The sequence below is a fragment of the Opisthorchis viverrini genome (assembly GCF_000715545.1).
Source record: "Opisthorchis viverrini unplaced genomic scaffold opera_v5_35, whole genome shotgun sequence".
NCBI classification, from domain to species: domain Eukaryota; kingdom Metazoa; phylum Platyhelminthes; class Trematoda; order Opisthorchiida; family Opisthorchiidae; genus Opisthorchis; species Opisthorchis viverrini.
This window is the reverse complement of record NW_008751691.1, coordinates 1,847,180-1,863,626: the sequence shown is the minus strand read 5'-3', so window position 1 is coordinate 1,863,626 and position 16,447 is coordinate 1,847,180. Positions and strand designations below refer to the sequence as shown.

The 16,447-nt window shown below is 43.8% G+C and overlaps 1 protein-coding gene across 1 annotated transcript; it reads right to left on the bottom strand.

Moving 5' to 3' along the window:
- Positions 1–6: 6 nt before the first annotated feature.
- T265_02755 (hypothetical protein) lies at positions 7–16,026 on the bottom strand (the record flags this gene model as incomplete). The annotated part of the gene is given in 7 exon segments (XM_009167070.1): positions 7–84; positions 556–678; positions 2,038–2,190; positions 6,531–6,626; positions 6,802–6,876; positions 15,662–15,877; positions 15,895–16,026. 7 exon segments carry the CDS (start codon positions 15,967–15,969, stop codon positions 7–9), a joined length of 816 nt encoding a protein of 271 aa, XP_009165334.1.
- Between the last annotated feature and the right edge of the window lie 421 nt (positions 16,027–16,447).

The window sequence follows — 16,447 nt, the reverse complement described above, 5'->3', positions numbered from 1 at the left end:
GTGAACTCAGGGACTGCGCCTACCTGATGAGCCCGAAGCGGAAGGGCGAAACCGGTTGTGGGCTGTCGAAAAATTTTCAGCAGGCTTATGAGTAGAGATTACACAATACTTAGGAGGAAGTACTCTTCCAGAGTACTATGCGAATTCTTACCACTTCTAGGGTTTCAAGAAGACTACTGCTTGAGTTTCAGAGATGCTTTTGAAGCTTTTAGAGGGACGGTCAGGCTCCGTCTACATCTTAACTCCATAGGTCTTTGGAATCGGTCATACTAAAGGTCGGATTAAGAGTCCTAGTAACTTTAATGATATCAAGTAAAAAAAACTAGTGGGAGCTGCAAGATGTTGCCAACAGAGTTGAAGTAAACCAATCAGAAGCCAACCCCGGAAGATGTTAGCAGTAACAGATGGCCCTACGGCGAAACTTGTATATTTCCCATGGAAAAGTCAACCGAAAAGGGATAGCATCTTGATGGGGAAATAGCGACAGTTATTGAATCACAGGGGACAACAACATCCCCTCCACCCTGAATCATCCAGCCTGTTGAACCTTCTGACCGGAGCTTCTGAGTCGGTGGGCCAGCAGAAAGCCGAAGACGATTCCCAGAAGTTGCAACGTACCGCAGCTGAGGACAGTGATAATGACGATACTGCTGTTTCCTCGAATCCACGACGTGATGGCTACAAGACATCCCTGGAAAAAACAGTGATATTAAACAGCACTTGATGTAGGTGGATATTGGAACGGATGGGCGGGTATGCCAGTGGTACCCTGAGCTAAGTTTAAGCTTCTTATAGATTACCGCACTGAACGGGTTGATGCAATCACAGAAAGTGACATTAGACATTAAGACTCAAACCAACAAGATGTTTATGAAGTGCAAAAACTCTCGGGAATAAATTACTGTTTTTTATCATGGTCGTACTAAATTTGATGAGGGGTTTAAACTAATACTTGACCACGAACGAGTCCCAAATTGGCTTGGAAAATAAATTTAGTTCTAAGGAGAACTGGTTTATAAAATCAAACGGATACTGGTGAAAGGTAGAAGGCCTTCGCTGCGGAGTTAGTTATTAGGAAATGCCAACTGACCGGTTACATACCATGGGACAGAGAAGCAAAACTCTAATTTGCATCTTACTTACAAAAACTGGACATCCATCTTCTCCTGAACGCGTCTTCTTAAACTTCCCTGGAGATTCATTTACTCCAAGCATTCCTCGCTTAAATCCAAGCAAATGTTACAAAGCGACCTCACGAATTCCGCAACAGATCTCACCTTTTCAAAATACGCAAAGCGAAATTCCACGAACAACACATACTACTCGCGTGCCTTCCCATCAGTAGCACACCGTTACACTGGTATATGAAGCATACACAGAAGAGCAAAGCAGAGATGTTTGACAGTCACCACATTCCTTTACCGACTGTACGTTACAGGTTCTGGGAAAACACTGCAAGGCCCCGTACCACCCAAATTTTAGTGAATGCGTGATGAGCATAATTCGATTCCTCAGGATAAGTGTTTGAACGATCTTTGAACCTTTGCTGCTCTTTCCTCCCTTCCCTACCCCTAGAGTCAAACATCCAGTCCTGGAAGGTAGAAAAAAGTTACACGCGGTTGATTTCAGCAGCTTTAGTGGTCTACAGTTTCGTGGAATCTTCTTGCGATACGGTGAAGAGTGAAGTAGCTCGGACGAGGTCGTACAGATTTTTGAAAAGCAGTACATTGGAAAGTGATGCACGGATATGATGGAGAATGACTCTGAACAGACGAAACACGTATCATCATCAACATCATTGTTAGCTGTAATAACCGCGTACTCGTCGTACACTGGTTGTAGCTGCTTCACCGATGATTCGAGGAGGTGGGTTAGGTAGCTGCACATTGGAGGCGGGAGCGGTTAACTTAGTACGTAAATACAGCACTGTAGGTGGACTGCTAATTGGGGTGGGGGTTGGGAAGCGAGCTATGCATTGAAGGCAATAGTTTGGATGCATGAGCGCCATTGAGAGTGCGATCTGAAGTGTACACTTACTCTTGTTTGAACTCCCGGAGGAACTGACCCGTTCGGTAGGTCTTCGTACTGGCGGACACAATGTTCCGGGTCTGAACAACAGCTTTCAGGTACCACTGTGCTTCCAAGTACGTGCTGCCAGTCCCGATAGCCGGTAACTCCGCAACAGTTGAACTGCGAGAAGTGTGGAGATGGATAGTTGAGAGCGGTTAACAAATAAATGAAGACTTCTTCGTTATGCCAAAGGAAAACAAGTAACATTGCATAGTACGGCGTTTTCAAACGGAGGTCCTCATTTAGGAACAAGTAAAAATCCGTGTAAAAAATTTGTGACCGTGAAACAAACCAGGATGATCTTTGTCTCCATCATTCAACCGATACGGCTGCTTTAGAAGTACGAATCCTCATTGAACTCGTCTGGCTACGACGGTGCCAATAGTTTCGGACTCATCGACTGGGTAATAGTTTGAGACCAGACCACACCCCATTTTTCTTTCGTTTGTATTTTCACAAAACACTCTTATCAACTGAGTCAAGGGAGCGTTGGTATCGAATTCCACCAATACCCTCGACGATTACGGGAAGGAGAGGAAAGATGAGCACTCGAAATTCGTTTTAATTATCTTACTGACACGACTTATTTTGACATCCTGTTGCTTGCACTCATCGCGTGTAGATGGGCGAAGAGTATTACGCATAATTTCCCACCTCGAACAGTTGATCTTAACAGAGGTTGCTGTCTCCAGGCGCATGCGTAGTCACCTACCACTGAACGGGTGGCTAATTTGCAACAGACGTTGATAAACCATCTATCCTCTGTCCTGGAAACGAATTCTGAGTTCGTGAGATTGACCAATGAATATTACTTATGCAGTTCACCTAACAGGTCAGATGGCCTACGCTACGCCAATGCTCACCACTCAGTACGTCCGCTCTGCCATCCGACCAGAAAAACAGTGACCAGAAGTTATCGTAGTCAGAGCGAATGAGTGAAAAGTTATTCACAAAATTTCATTTCCATTTTTGAATCGGAAAATCGATATCGATTAGCAGCTACCCGGATAAACAAACTTTCATGTTCAAAGCACAGTCGGAACTGTTCTCCAAGTCCCCGAACAAATGGGGGTTAAACTTTGAGTCGGCATCACGTAGACAACCAGCTGGTCAGAAAGTCTTGTCGTGGCTTTTCGATCAATGAGGCTATCGTTTTTCGTTTTTCGAGTAACAAACTAACAAAACACAGTGATTATTTTAATATCAATATTATTACCAATACGAACAATATCACCCTTATTTTTCGATGCGAATGAGTCAAAGTTGTTGCAACTTGGTGTCGCCTCTAGTCAAAGGACTGGATGGCTAATCAATTGAAAAAAGTTTGGGAAGTCATCGTTTCAGAGAGGTTTGGCCCAGGAATAAATACGCCGATTGTTAACCAAACCTCTCTGAAACGAAAAAGACTGGATGACCAATTCACCATAGTCATTTGAATGCAAGTGAAGAGTTTTCAGCAACCTTGTGAGTAGTTTCCTTCAAGTGAACCGTGTTCATTTGAACTTTTGCGAGGACAAGGAACACTGAATGCCAGTGAAAAAGACCTTGTCCCACTTGTCACCTTTTATTGGTTTTCCGGTTTCATCACCTGCTGGAACTGACTGCATGAAACTCAAAAAGATGATAAGGTTTTTACAAAAGAAGTTATAAAATCTTGTTAGACAAGTATAATTCTTCGAGCAGAACAAGCTTCTGGACAAGTCAGGTGTGTCGGGTGACGCGTACCGTCTGCCCAACTTCAAAGAGCAAACTAGTTTGTTTGCAAGGAATGAGGATTTCCATACATTTCTTTCGTCGTCGGCGTTCACATCACTCTGATTTGAACAGTTGTCCTCCTGTCTCGGGATAACGATTCTGGTGAGTCTATTTCAGGAGGGTGCGGGAACACTGGACCAGAGTCTCCCTTCAGGAGTCTATATCCCAGGCTGTGTTGAAGTCTAAACTCAGAACATCTGGTGAACAAGGTGAACGCGTTACCACTACTCCGTCTTCAAATTTGAAAAAGCGATGTGATTGGAGCTGTCGATCAACTGAACTGCCTAGATAGACTTTCTTCAACTAAGGATAGTAAATTCACAGAAACGACAAGTTTTTCATCATTGGAATGCAAACGAGTGTTCTCAATATTTTGGCTGGGCACGAACTGTGAAAATTCTGAGGAACTCTTCTCTTGAGGAAGAGAACAAGCTATGCGTAAATGAGCAAGCGTATAACTTGGTCCGACTTCAAAGGGTTCACCATTAGGTGCTTTTTCCAACGACCATGATCTAACGTGTCAATGAGACCTGTCATATAAAGCAAAGAATTTTCGATGGCAGGATTTAGCCTACTCGGCGAGATGGCCCAAGTGCTTAGAACGCGAATTTACTGACCGGAAGGTCCGTGGTTCGAACTCGACCTTTGCCTCTCGACCTCCCTTGTCTAGGCTTGGGCGACCCGGCAGTATCCCTCGTGCTTCCTTCGGGTAGCATGGCAGCTAGGCACCGGAAGTTGTGCTACAGCTTAACAAAAAATTTAGCTTGCTCATTTTTTCCGTGTGACGCAGCGAGCCACCGAGCCATCCACACTAACTAATCACCGTTTATAATCCACAATAAGTTGGTGCTTCAACTGACCTTTGTGTCAGTAGCTTCTGAGTGCAGTCTTGTGTAGTTCGAGTACGGAACCTCAGGGAATGCACCTTCGCAATGAGACTTAGCAAAGCCGGTTGTGGACCGCCAAAGATTTTTCAGCAAACTGATGAGTATTATTCCTCCAAGTTGTTTTCCTGTTATGCGTACACTGCCAGCGTCCCTTCGGAAATAAAATTACCATCTTAGCAGAAGGACGTAAATGGAGTTTTATTTAAAATTATGAAATCATCAGAATGAGAGCAACCAACTAAAGTTATTTCATGCTATTAAGTTGAGATTATCTTCGCTCTTGTGGCCAAACGTTGCTGTTACAGAAAAACAGGTGAAAAATATGAACTCGGTCATTTCCCAAAATTCACTACTAGTAAATAGAATCCCAGTTTCATAAAAATCAAAGGACGTATGTTCTCTGGGCTTAATAAAATGTAAAATCAATGTTCCAGATGTAATTCAAAATCAGTATTTAATAAGCTGGGAATAAAAAAACTGGGGAAACATTGCACCGGGCAGATGTAGCCTTACTAGTGAGGAACCCTTCTCTTCTGAAGAAAGACGAGACTAGATGTAACATACTACTTGTAAGGTTGCTGAAAACACTACGACAGTCCACGACCGGTTTTTCCCTCTTTGGTGCTCATCCGGATGGCGCACTCTCCTAGTTTCCATCAACCTTATGATCTACTTGAACGCAAGTTGGACAGATTTCGACAAATTTATACACGAATTTGGTTTTAAGTAGGATACCCAACCGGATCCAGCTAAATCTCTTGTTCATGATGGCCCACCTCAACTGATGCGGTGCACTCGGTTGAAGCGGACCAGCATAGGCGAGATATTCATCTGAATTCAGCTTAGTTGTCGATAAAATCCCACTCGTGTGCAAATGAGAGAGTATCTACCGGAAGAAGGGACCATTTTACATGGGGAACGAGCAAGTGGGCAAGTTGTACCCAATCCTACATATAACTTGGCACAAAATGATTAAAAATCAGTCTCGCTTATCAGCTATAACCACATACATAAAGGGTTCTCGGGTTCCGGCTGACACAACTTCGTTCACCGGAAAAAAAGGGGACAGCTTTGAAAGTACCGCCAGGCACTGGAGGCGATGACGATTGGAAAACTGGGCAGATATGGCGATGAAGGTGAGAGCTTTGATGCGCGAGTGCCACTGACTATGTGACTGAGATATGTCTGCTAGTGTCACTAACGACCGGTGAGTTGAGTTTCGGGTCCCCATGCACGGAGGTGGCTGGGGACCCTAACACTTCGTTGCCAGGTCATACACTGTCCGCGTCTCAGTCACTTTTACTCCTAACACCTGGACTAAAACACACCTGCGATTGAAACCAAGTGGTCAGTTCTAAACTGATTCAGAATTTGGTCAATGGTTAAACGGTTCAGGTGTACCAGGTGCACTCGCTCCAAAGACCAACACCCAAGAATTACTCTTACGACAAGGTAAAGACGTAACAGATTTGCTGTTCTTAAANACGGAGATAACTGGTGCCCCTGAATTTTCGTTGCCAGGTCATACACAGTCCACGTCTCGGATCATCCCTGGACCAAAATTTACCTGCGATTGAAACCAAGTGGTCAGTTCTAAACTGATTCAGAATTTGGTCAATGGTTAAACGGTTCAGGTGTACCAGGTGCACTCGCTCCAAAGACCAACACCCAAGAATTACTCTTACGACAAGGTAAAGACGTAACAGATTTGCTGTTCTTAAATCGTTCAAATCAGCCATGAAGATTCGGTGCCAAGGTGCAGAAACTCAGCTCAATAAAAAAGCATCATTCGCGCGTCACCACGGTCAATGGACTTACCTTTCTTTGCACATAATCCACTCCAAATCGGGTCTCGTTCGTTCTCATATATTGTGCCATGATTTGAACTATTCCAACTTCTGCTTTGTGTTCCACCTGAAAAGCAGCAACCCACGAATGGAAAAAATTGTCATCATCTGAGATGTCATCCCATCAACCAAAATATTAGGATATCTTCAAAAACGAAATCAGTAGTTTGCTCTGCCATGTATGCTTGTGTAGACAATACACCGAATAATGTAATGTAGCATGCATGCACTTTGGAGCTTACTTCATCCTGCTCCGTGAAGGCTGCACAACCAAGAGCGATTTCACCAAGCAAGAGAAGCAGCAAGATGCCCGAATACTGTGGAAAAACAAATGCAAATGTCTCGCTGCGTCGTTAGAAATCACAAGAAAATAGCACCGATGATTTCGTTGGTGTTACTTCAGACTCAACTTTAATTGTCATGACAAACAAAACTGCAAGCAGCTGGTGATTTTCACACTCGCCGTATCAAGCGATATTAAAGTAGAGTGTACGTCGCATTTAACCAGGGCTGCTCATGGTACTAAAAAAGGTTATTGTCCCTTGGTGTGTGGTTTACAGGGTGTCTCATAATAAACGCAAAATTTAATTGGGTAAGTAAACGTAGTTAATTAAAGAAAGGATAACTAACGGACTTTTCTACTATTAGTAGCCACATAAAGAAGATTTTATATACAAGGTTACGCGATCTCACATCTTTGGATCATTGGTTTTGGAAATAATCAAGGCTCGCGTGTATCATGAAAATAAACCGAGGAATTTGGTGGAGTTAAGAGCAAGAATTGAAGAGTAGTGTGCACGATTGACGTTCGAAGAAGTTAAACATGCTGTCTCACATCTCATACCGCCTCCAACTTGTTACAGAAGAAAGAGGCAGTTTTTTAACCATTTTTTGTAATGCCAGTTTGTTTGCAGTAAACCTTCATAATGCGCGTAATTTTTCATGAAAAATAATAAATGTTCAAATAAGTGTTAAAAGTTTAACTTGGTATTATTGTTCGCGTCTATTATGAGACAGGCTGTATAAGAAGAGAGTATTATCCTGACGATCATGAAGTAATCACCGAACACCACAATAGTTTGTTTGTTGTCTACTCACAACCAAGTGAGTAGCATTCAAATCGACCGATTACGAACCCGTGCTCATGTTAAAAGAAATCGTTCAGATGCCTAACTGACATACCACCAGAAGGAAGCATGACGGCGGGAAGACTGTCAAGTTGTCCGGGCCAAGAGGCAGGTGTTGTGTTCGAACCACAAACCTTCCGGCCAGTAAATACGCACTCTAAGCACTGCGCCATCTTGCCCGTGCGAAACACGGCGACAAATCCCAATATGTCATAATTTCAAAGTTCTATGATTACAAGTTTTTTTCGGCAACTATTCTTAGGCACTTTCAATACGGGCTGACCCGGACGCAGTAAGCCTTTGCATTGAGCTTGTCCGGTTTTCGAACCGAAGAATGATGTATACCACAATCTGTGTCACGTATGTCCTCTTATTGGGGGGCGAGATGGCCCAAGTGGTTAGAGCGCGAATTTACTGACCGGAAGGTCCGTGGTTCGAATCCGACCTCCGCCACTCGACTTCCCCTGTCTAGGCTTGGGCAACCTGGCAGTATCCCAGCCCTCGTGCTTCCTTCGGGTGGCATGGCAGCTAGGCACCGGAAGGGTGCTACAGCTGACACGCTGAACGCTATGTCCTCTTGGCCAGTGAAACTGGTAATCCACGCCCAAGTTTTGGCCGAACAAACTGATACCCTTTCCTTGATACGTTTGTGTGCCAAGAGAGTCGAGTTGCGTGTGCCATCATTTGCTCGTCCTTGGGGCCAATACAATCCCAAAGAAGTGAAATAATATTGTAAGTTTCAACTTTTAGGCGCAATAAGACTCAGCCTTGGGGGCTACTTCCATAGCTTGATCAAATGGCTACGATTGCTCACATAATTTGCACAGTGTATCCACTGTTCAAGCTCATTCACTCTGCCGTCTGCTCAAATCGCGCAACTTTCAGTGCAGCTGTACCTCTCCTTATCCTCGTTGCGTTCATTTCATTCATAGATTCTCTGCCTCCTTCCACTTTAGTTTCATGGCTGTTTTTGGGCTAAACTATTCAGTCCAGAAGACCGCTTCGTACACGGATTCTATTACCTTAGTAAGTACTATCTTCCAGTAGGCGACAGGCCATTACAAACCCGTACTTGTTTCCTGCGGTCGAGTTCTCTTTTTTCAGTGACCTTGAGTAGGAAATCTAGGGTTTGGTTGGACTGAGTTGGGAAATTTACTAAACACTGTCCCTGGCTTTAATGAGAGGAAACTCTCATGTGAACACTACATTTGTATGCAACTAATTATCATCGAATACGTATCTCGCTCTATCATATTAGGGCGGAAAGATCCACGGGTAAACACCTTGGAACCGCAGTAATACATTGATTGGTTACGATTTGTGGGGATAGCTAGCCTTGAAAAATGCAAACAGCCTCCAAGTAGATTTAAGTAATACGTGTGGTGGTGCGTTGATGGGATAGGCTTGACTAGGATTCGTGTTGCTCCGTTGGCTGATTGCGTTTCTCAAGGTGATTATTCACGTAAATGAAGAAATCAAACTGGGTTGAACAGAGTGTGAGAGAGAAGACAACGTATTGGACCATATTCCGCGACGCCAGCCTACATCCAGGAGAGGAGTTTTCGCACAATTCTAAACCGCCGAAACTATTCGGACGATTTGACCTCCACCACAAAAATAGGATAATTACCTGAATATGATGACTAAATTCGTCTCTAAATTTCGTGAATTAGCCATAAAAATAAGCTGGGAGAGATGTTTTTCCACAAAAGTTTCAGCCTGGTGGTTCTCGTCAGAAGTACTTTTTTCGCCTTCGAAGCTAACCGATTTGATGTTCACAATAGGCTACCCAAAAGTGTATGAGAGTTTAACGTGCTAAAAAGTCGACACATCTATTGGTTGTAATCATAAATACTCTTCCATTGCAATCGATCGTCTTGTATGTTCGAAGATCACGTGAAAACCTTTGGAGAAGGCACATACGAAGGACTCAAAATTCATTGGCGAAGAGGATTAGCCCGTCAAGTGGCAAAATATCTGTCGAACCACCCGTGGTGTATTGATCGGCACTTGACAGACAAATCCGAATTGGAGATAAGTCCGGGACTGTCGTAGAGGTTGACTGATGATTTAGCTTCAGTTTCCAGTCAAGGACGTTGCTGTTCTGTTCTGTTAGACTCCTCTGTTGTTGCTGATTGTTCCCGACCATGATACAGGATAATCAAATTATGACCTCATCGGAGATAACGGGGCAATTTTTCAATTTGTTATCATTATCACGTTCAGCTTGCTCTCAATTCATAAAAAAAACTAGTAGCATAGGTTTTCCTAAAAGAAAAAGAAGCGCTGAAAGCGCTTCGACAGCCCACGACCGGTTTCGCCCTTCCGCTTGGGGCTCATCAGGTGGGCGCAGTTTCCGAGTTTCCGTCGACCTTATGTTCTGCCTGAACCCAAATTCGACTGCTCTCGAGCAATATACACATTTGCAAACCAATTTGGTTTTCACGAGAGAACAGTTCAGCTGGGGTTCAAGTAGAACATAAGGTTGACGGAAACCCGGGGACTGCGCCTACCTGATGAGCCCCAAAAAGGGAAAAACCGGTCGTGTGCAGCACAAACGTTTCCAGCAATTTTGTGGGTAGTTTAATTTATGAAAATATACCGCGATATAACGTGCCAACTGAAACATGAGACGGCCTGTGTGCAGCACTTTCAGTTGTAGAACATCATAAACGAGAGATTCAGTTGAGTCTCTCGTGAAAACCCAATCGATTTGCAAATGAGTATGTTCCTCGAGATAGTAGCATGGGTCTTCAGTTTTAATCTGCAACTCTCTTTTGGAAAACCTACACGCTACTAAAGTGTGAATTTCTCTGTCAGACCCCCAAAGGCGCCAGAAAAATAAACTTTAGACGGTTTGTATGAAGGAAACTACTCACAAGGTTGCCGAAAACTCTTCGACGGACGGTTTGATAGCGAATAATACTACCAGTTGAACACTAGCCTACGAATTGTGATCCGCCCACAAACTTCACAAGGCCAAACACTTAAAATGCTCTCCGAAACCCTCTTGTTTCTCAATAGTTTCTAAATCTCTTTTCAGAATATGATGGGATTTATCAATGTTCTGAGTCTTAGAACTCTCATTTTTATGTAACCGTGGTGCACCGACATTACGAACAGGTACAGGTTGTCTGTTCTTGTCACTGTGGTGGACGGATGAGGAATATGAACTGTGTCGTCAAAAACTTGGGAAGTAAGTTGCTCAGTCGGGTGTTATACTCCTGTTGTCTTACAACTTTCAAATGGTTACCCACTCAACTATCGATCAAGCCAGTTTACTTTGAGATTGGTCTGTTGACCTCGTGGAATGCTGTAGTGACAGTGACTTTATTCGGTTGCTGTTTCACCATTGTCAACTTGTGAATTCTGGGCTAACGTCATGGAAAGTCCGCATCTTGCTTTTCCATATGAAAAATGATTCAATGATTGCTTCATAGAAGTCTTTTTTAGCTAAGATGGTATCAGCGGGAGGTGAACACTAATCAAATCCTTCACCTAAATGCACAACGCCTAGGTGGGGCCAGAATTTATGGGGTTGAATTTCAAGATGTTGAGTTGTTTCTCCTCAATAAACTGTACTACTCAGAAAATTAGTGGAACCACGGCAAAATCGAGGAAGGGCTGTCGACAATTGTTCTATGATTTGTTAAAGCCTAAAAAACCCACCCCCCGTGTATCTCATTACTTGTGATCACAAGACACTTTCAACTCCACACAAGGGATAAAAACCAATAATTTCAGCCGAAAAAGAACAAGTTCAAAAGGGGAATTTGAAATTCAGTCACAATCACTGGGCGATTTATCATTTTTCTGTGTTTATCAAGAGAAAATATTGTTCCTACTCTCTGGTTAACCAACAAAATGTCCGGAACGTTGACTATTGATTTCGCCCTGTGAGTAACGTCAGTCTGCACGGGATAGCTGAGATACTCTGTACAGCTGTTTCATCCTCTTTGCGAATCATCAGCGGTGAGCACCTCACGAAAATCCAGGAAATCGGGAATAAGCGGCTACGGATTAAAACTTTTACTCAGGGTTTCTGCAATTCATTTTTTCATTTCAAACAGTCTACGACTGATCAAACAGCCCACTGACAGTGCTGGATTTATGCACCAACTTATCAGCTCCCGCCTGCAATGCGCAGCTACCTACGCCGCCCCCAAATTATCGGTGAACGAAACTGCGGCAGCTACAACCACTGTAGGACGAGTACGCGGTTATTACAGCTATGATGATGATGATGATGATCAAACAGCAAAATCGTATCCCCGGGTTTTTTGGCATCAGAAGATGATGATGTGATCAAACAGCAAAATCGTATCCCCGGGTTTTTTGGCATCAGAAACGGTTTGCGCTAGTTGATGCCAATGATCCTTCACACATGTGCATCAAATGTAGTGTGGCTTTTTGGACGCCGGTTTGACATCCCAACAAGTTGCTGGCAGTCATCCACGATTATGTGGATATTAATTCTACACACTTATTGTTCCAGCAAGTTGGTCGTCCTTGGGAGAAAGTGCACCACCAAAAGCGTTGTTAGTTTTCCCGTGGGACACTTTTCCAGGAGCGTTAGAAAACCGCATAACCTGGATGCCCTGGTGTAGTAGTTAGGGTCTGATGTTATTATCCGAAAGAGATTACGCTGTAATTTTACTTTCTTCCTTTCCCGTGGCTACCGCTATATCCGCCTTGTCGTGGCAGTGAGCTGAAAATCGCATATTAACGTTCCGTTTTACCATCGTCTGCCGAATTATCGAGAAGTATCTGTTCAGGTAGCATTTTTATCGAAATACATCAAGGGCTGCTATGCTCTGGTGGTTCTGCTGTAATCCAGTTGTCGTGCTCTTCGAAGAGAGCGGTATCGAATGCATTTGTTCAGCCGATGAGATTGCTGAAAACTCTTCGATAGCCCACGAACAATTTCCCCCTTCTTGGGGCTTGTCGGGTGAGTTCAGTAACCCAGTTTCAATCGAACTTTGTCCCACTTGAAATTCTCGAAATAAACTCATTCAAACGTTGATTTGAACCCCAGCTAAATCTCTCTCGTTCAAGATGATCGCTTTCATAAGCGAGAAATTCAGTTGGATTCATTTGAGTCGCCCGTCCAAACCAAATTAGTGTGCAAACGAGAGTAGCTGGCGAATCCTCTCCAGTTAGAAAGCAAGTTTCACGGAGACTCAAGGACTCCGCCCATCTTATGTGCCTCAAAAAAGGGAAAACCGGTTGCAAGCTGTCAAAGGGTTTTCAGTAAACTTATGAGCAGCGTGCTTGCTCTGGACAACAATGTATTGCGATATCTCGGAAACCGTACGAAATGAAACATGAGGCTGTCTTATGCACTTCATTGATGTGATGAAGATCTTAAACGAGAGGTTCAGGTGAACTCGGCATATTCTTTCGTCAAAGCCAGATTGAAGTGCAAATGAAGGTTGTCACCTATCGACGTCAATTTGACAAACCCTCAGGTACACGCGCGGTGCTGGAAATTCCTCCACCACCCCATTCAGCGAGGGACACCGCGGCTGCTACTTGTTCCCCTAGCAATAGCGAAAAACACAGTTAACGCGAAAATTGCGGATAGTTCCCTGCCAATCCAAGGTCAAACGGATCCTTCCAGAATGTCATCAGTGCTGTACATGCTTTCCAAACCATTGTTGGGATACTTCCCCTGGCGCTGGAAAATATACGTTTAGGGCCTCTTCAAACGACGCACTTCCCTTGTGCGGTCCCTCTTGATGGATCCCCACGGTTTTCGGTTACCAATGCTATTCATGAGTCCGCAATGAACTGAAGGGTCAAGAGACACTTGGAACAATCAAAACATCTATTGAAAGCTCACGGAAGTCGGCCTACAAAAACATTTCAAACGTTTAACCCCATTTGACGCCAAGCAGATCAACTGATGCAAATGTTCGTGCAAGGAACATACTTAGATTTCTAATACCGTTACTTTACCGGATGCTTTTCCACCTGAGGAACCAGAACGGTTTGGAACATATTTCAATTCCATTTGGATTCAACTGTCAGGCAGTATAGTAGAGACGTTCCCTAGCTTGTTCCAATAACCATCTCTGTGAATACCGCTCACAATGTGGTTCATTTGAAAGCACGCATTAGAGCGGATTCTTGAGTACAGTTCACTCAAGCGGTTTACGAATCAATATCGCCATATAAGCAAACACCAATTTGCTGCGGACAGGCAGGGCGAAAAATGCGTCAATAGATCGTCACAGTTACTGGGTCGTCATTCGATCAGCCGGGCACACCAATCACATCGCTCAGGGTAGAACACGTTCATCCCTTCTGACGTGAATATTCAGATGCGTCCAACGTGCGTTGGTGGAGCGGCGGTTAAGCGCTCTCTTCACATGCCAGATGTCCGGGGTTCGAATCCCGGCACGGTCATTGGATCTGCACTACTGATGGGTCCTAATAAGAGCGAAACTCGAGTTCAATGCTTTCCCTTGGTGTGGGCTCACCGGAATAATTAAGCCAGAACAGGAGGACGACCGTTCAAACGAGAGTGATGTGGCTATGAACGAAAAATAAGCAATCGGAAGCCCTCCCTCGGTGAAAGCACCCTAATTGGCAATGTAAAAACAACTTTGTAGATTCACGCAACAAGACATTCTTTGTCAATGTCTGGGACAACTGAACCGATGTAAACTGAAGACTGAAAGTCGTTGTGGAACAGAGGTTGAAGACTAACTAGTGTAACCCATTTTACAGTTCATTGTTCATGTTCCATCTCCCTCTGAATAAAACAGCGCCGAGGCTTAACCTGCAGGATATGAGCTATCTTGAACGTATGAAATGAATTTTCCCAATTCGTTTTTCTAAACTGCCAAGTTTGTTGGTGCGTTGCAACCACTGTGCAGGTCTGCCTACTTTGTTTTAATAAGCATACCCTTGTGGGGCAGGGACTCGAGTTTATCATCCATACAGCCAATCATAAAGAAATGAAATAGGGTTTTGTATGACCTTTTGAGCAGGGTACGTTCCACTGAATTTGTAAACTACTGAGCACAAATCTAATCGGGAAATTCAACTGAGACACATTTTTATTCTCAGAAAAAAAACTCGACCGCTGAACCGAACAAAACAGAGCTTCGTGGAACAGAAAAGGGAGTGTTGAAGCCACAATTTCGCCCCTGAAACGGCCACATTAAACGATGATGACAGTCCTCGATTCGTCCGCCGAGCTGGGCAAACTTTTTCAGTTCAGCGAACCAACCAACGACTGTCTACGTTACCCCACTTTCACTGAAGAATACAGGGAAACGACAGTATACTTTGAAACTGAACAGATCCATTGGTTAGATGTCAACGACCACAGCATTTGCTATACGGTAGTGCTTTAAAATCACTCAGACGCAAAGTTATCACAATGTCTTGAAATTTCTGAAGTGGATCATAGCAGATCAGTGTGTGCTGGCGATGAACTTTCAATGGTTGGAGTTATACATTTGTATACAATCTTCTTATTTGTGGCTCATATTGGTACCGTTTTATTGTACTAATGTGGTAGATGAAAGACGAGCAGCCAGCCATGATCTGGATCCAGAATGAATCCCCCTCACCCTATCAGATGTTCCGATAAAGTTCACGAATTTCCATCAGTCAAACACAGACCTGTCTTTTTAAGTTCCGACAAAGATATATGTTCATGAACGATATGTGAAATTTCTAGAAGAGTCCTTTTGTTCTGCGAGTTTTGCGGGTGTGATAATCACCAAAATCAAGCAGGAAAGGCAGTTGAGTGCATTTCTTACCCAAGTTCAAAGGAACTGAAGCTGGGTAACTTCATCTAAGCAAACGATATACCCAGTATGGTGCGAGTGTAATACTCACCTCCCTTAGATCAAGTGGGATTGAGGATACTATACCTAATAAAATCCACCACCTTTAAGCTAAGTACTAGCGGATACTCATTGCAATTTGCTCTCATTCGAAAACACAAAATCAAACTTACGCAAACCAAAAGACAGCTGTGAGACAGCAATGCGCCAAGAATTCCAAGGCTACTGGCAAAAATAATCATTATTCCCAAAACGGCCAACAGCATAGGAATGATAGACAAATCCGGACCAAGCGATTTTGTGTAGCCCCTGTATTGAGTGCACATCAGGAAACCAACAGTGGCAAGACCGATTCCAGTTAGCTGAATTTCGTATTCAGTTTTGTAATGCTAAAACAAGCACTTACCAAAAACACCACGTTGTAAGCCACTAGGAATGTCCTCATGGTATGTACCATGCAACGGCGGGCCTCTTGACCCATGATGTTTTGCTTGCTTTCGAATCCCGGCTTGGGTCCAATGGGCCGTAAACGCACCAAGCTGCGTTTTCAGTCCAGCTATCCACCCTTATGTAGTGGCTGTGGACCAATCGGATGCACGCAACAATTGACCAATAAACGGACAGTCAATCTGAGGGTCGGAATGCCGTTCGGGTAGTAACACCAAGCATCGATTACCGCGTGTGAAAACGTGCTTCCATGATAAGGAAAATTTTAAGGCCAAATTTGACCAAAATTAACTTGGGATGGAGACATGGCGGTTGGTTAAGGTCGTCCATTAAACCTGCATCCATCACGATGCAAGAAGTCCTACATACTCTCAAACCGTTAAGTATGAAGAGCCCGTTCGCTCGGTGACATTCATATGATCACACCATTTAACTAGAAATGGTGAAACTGTAAACCTAATATTACCGAGATGGGGAACTATCAATAGTTCATTCTGAGGCGGGCTCAGTGA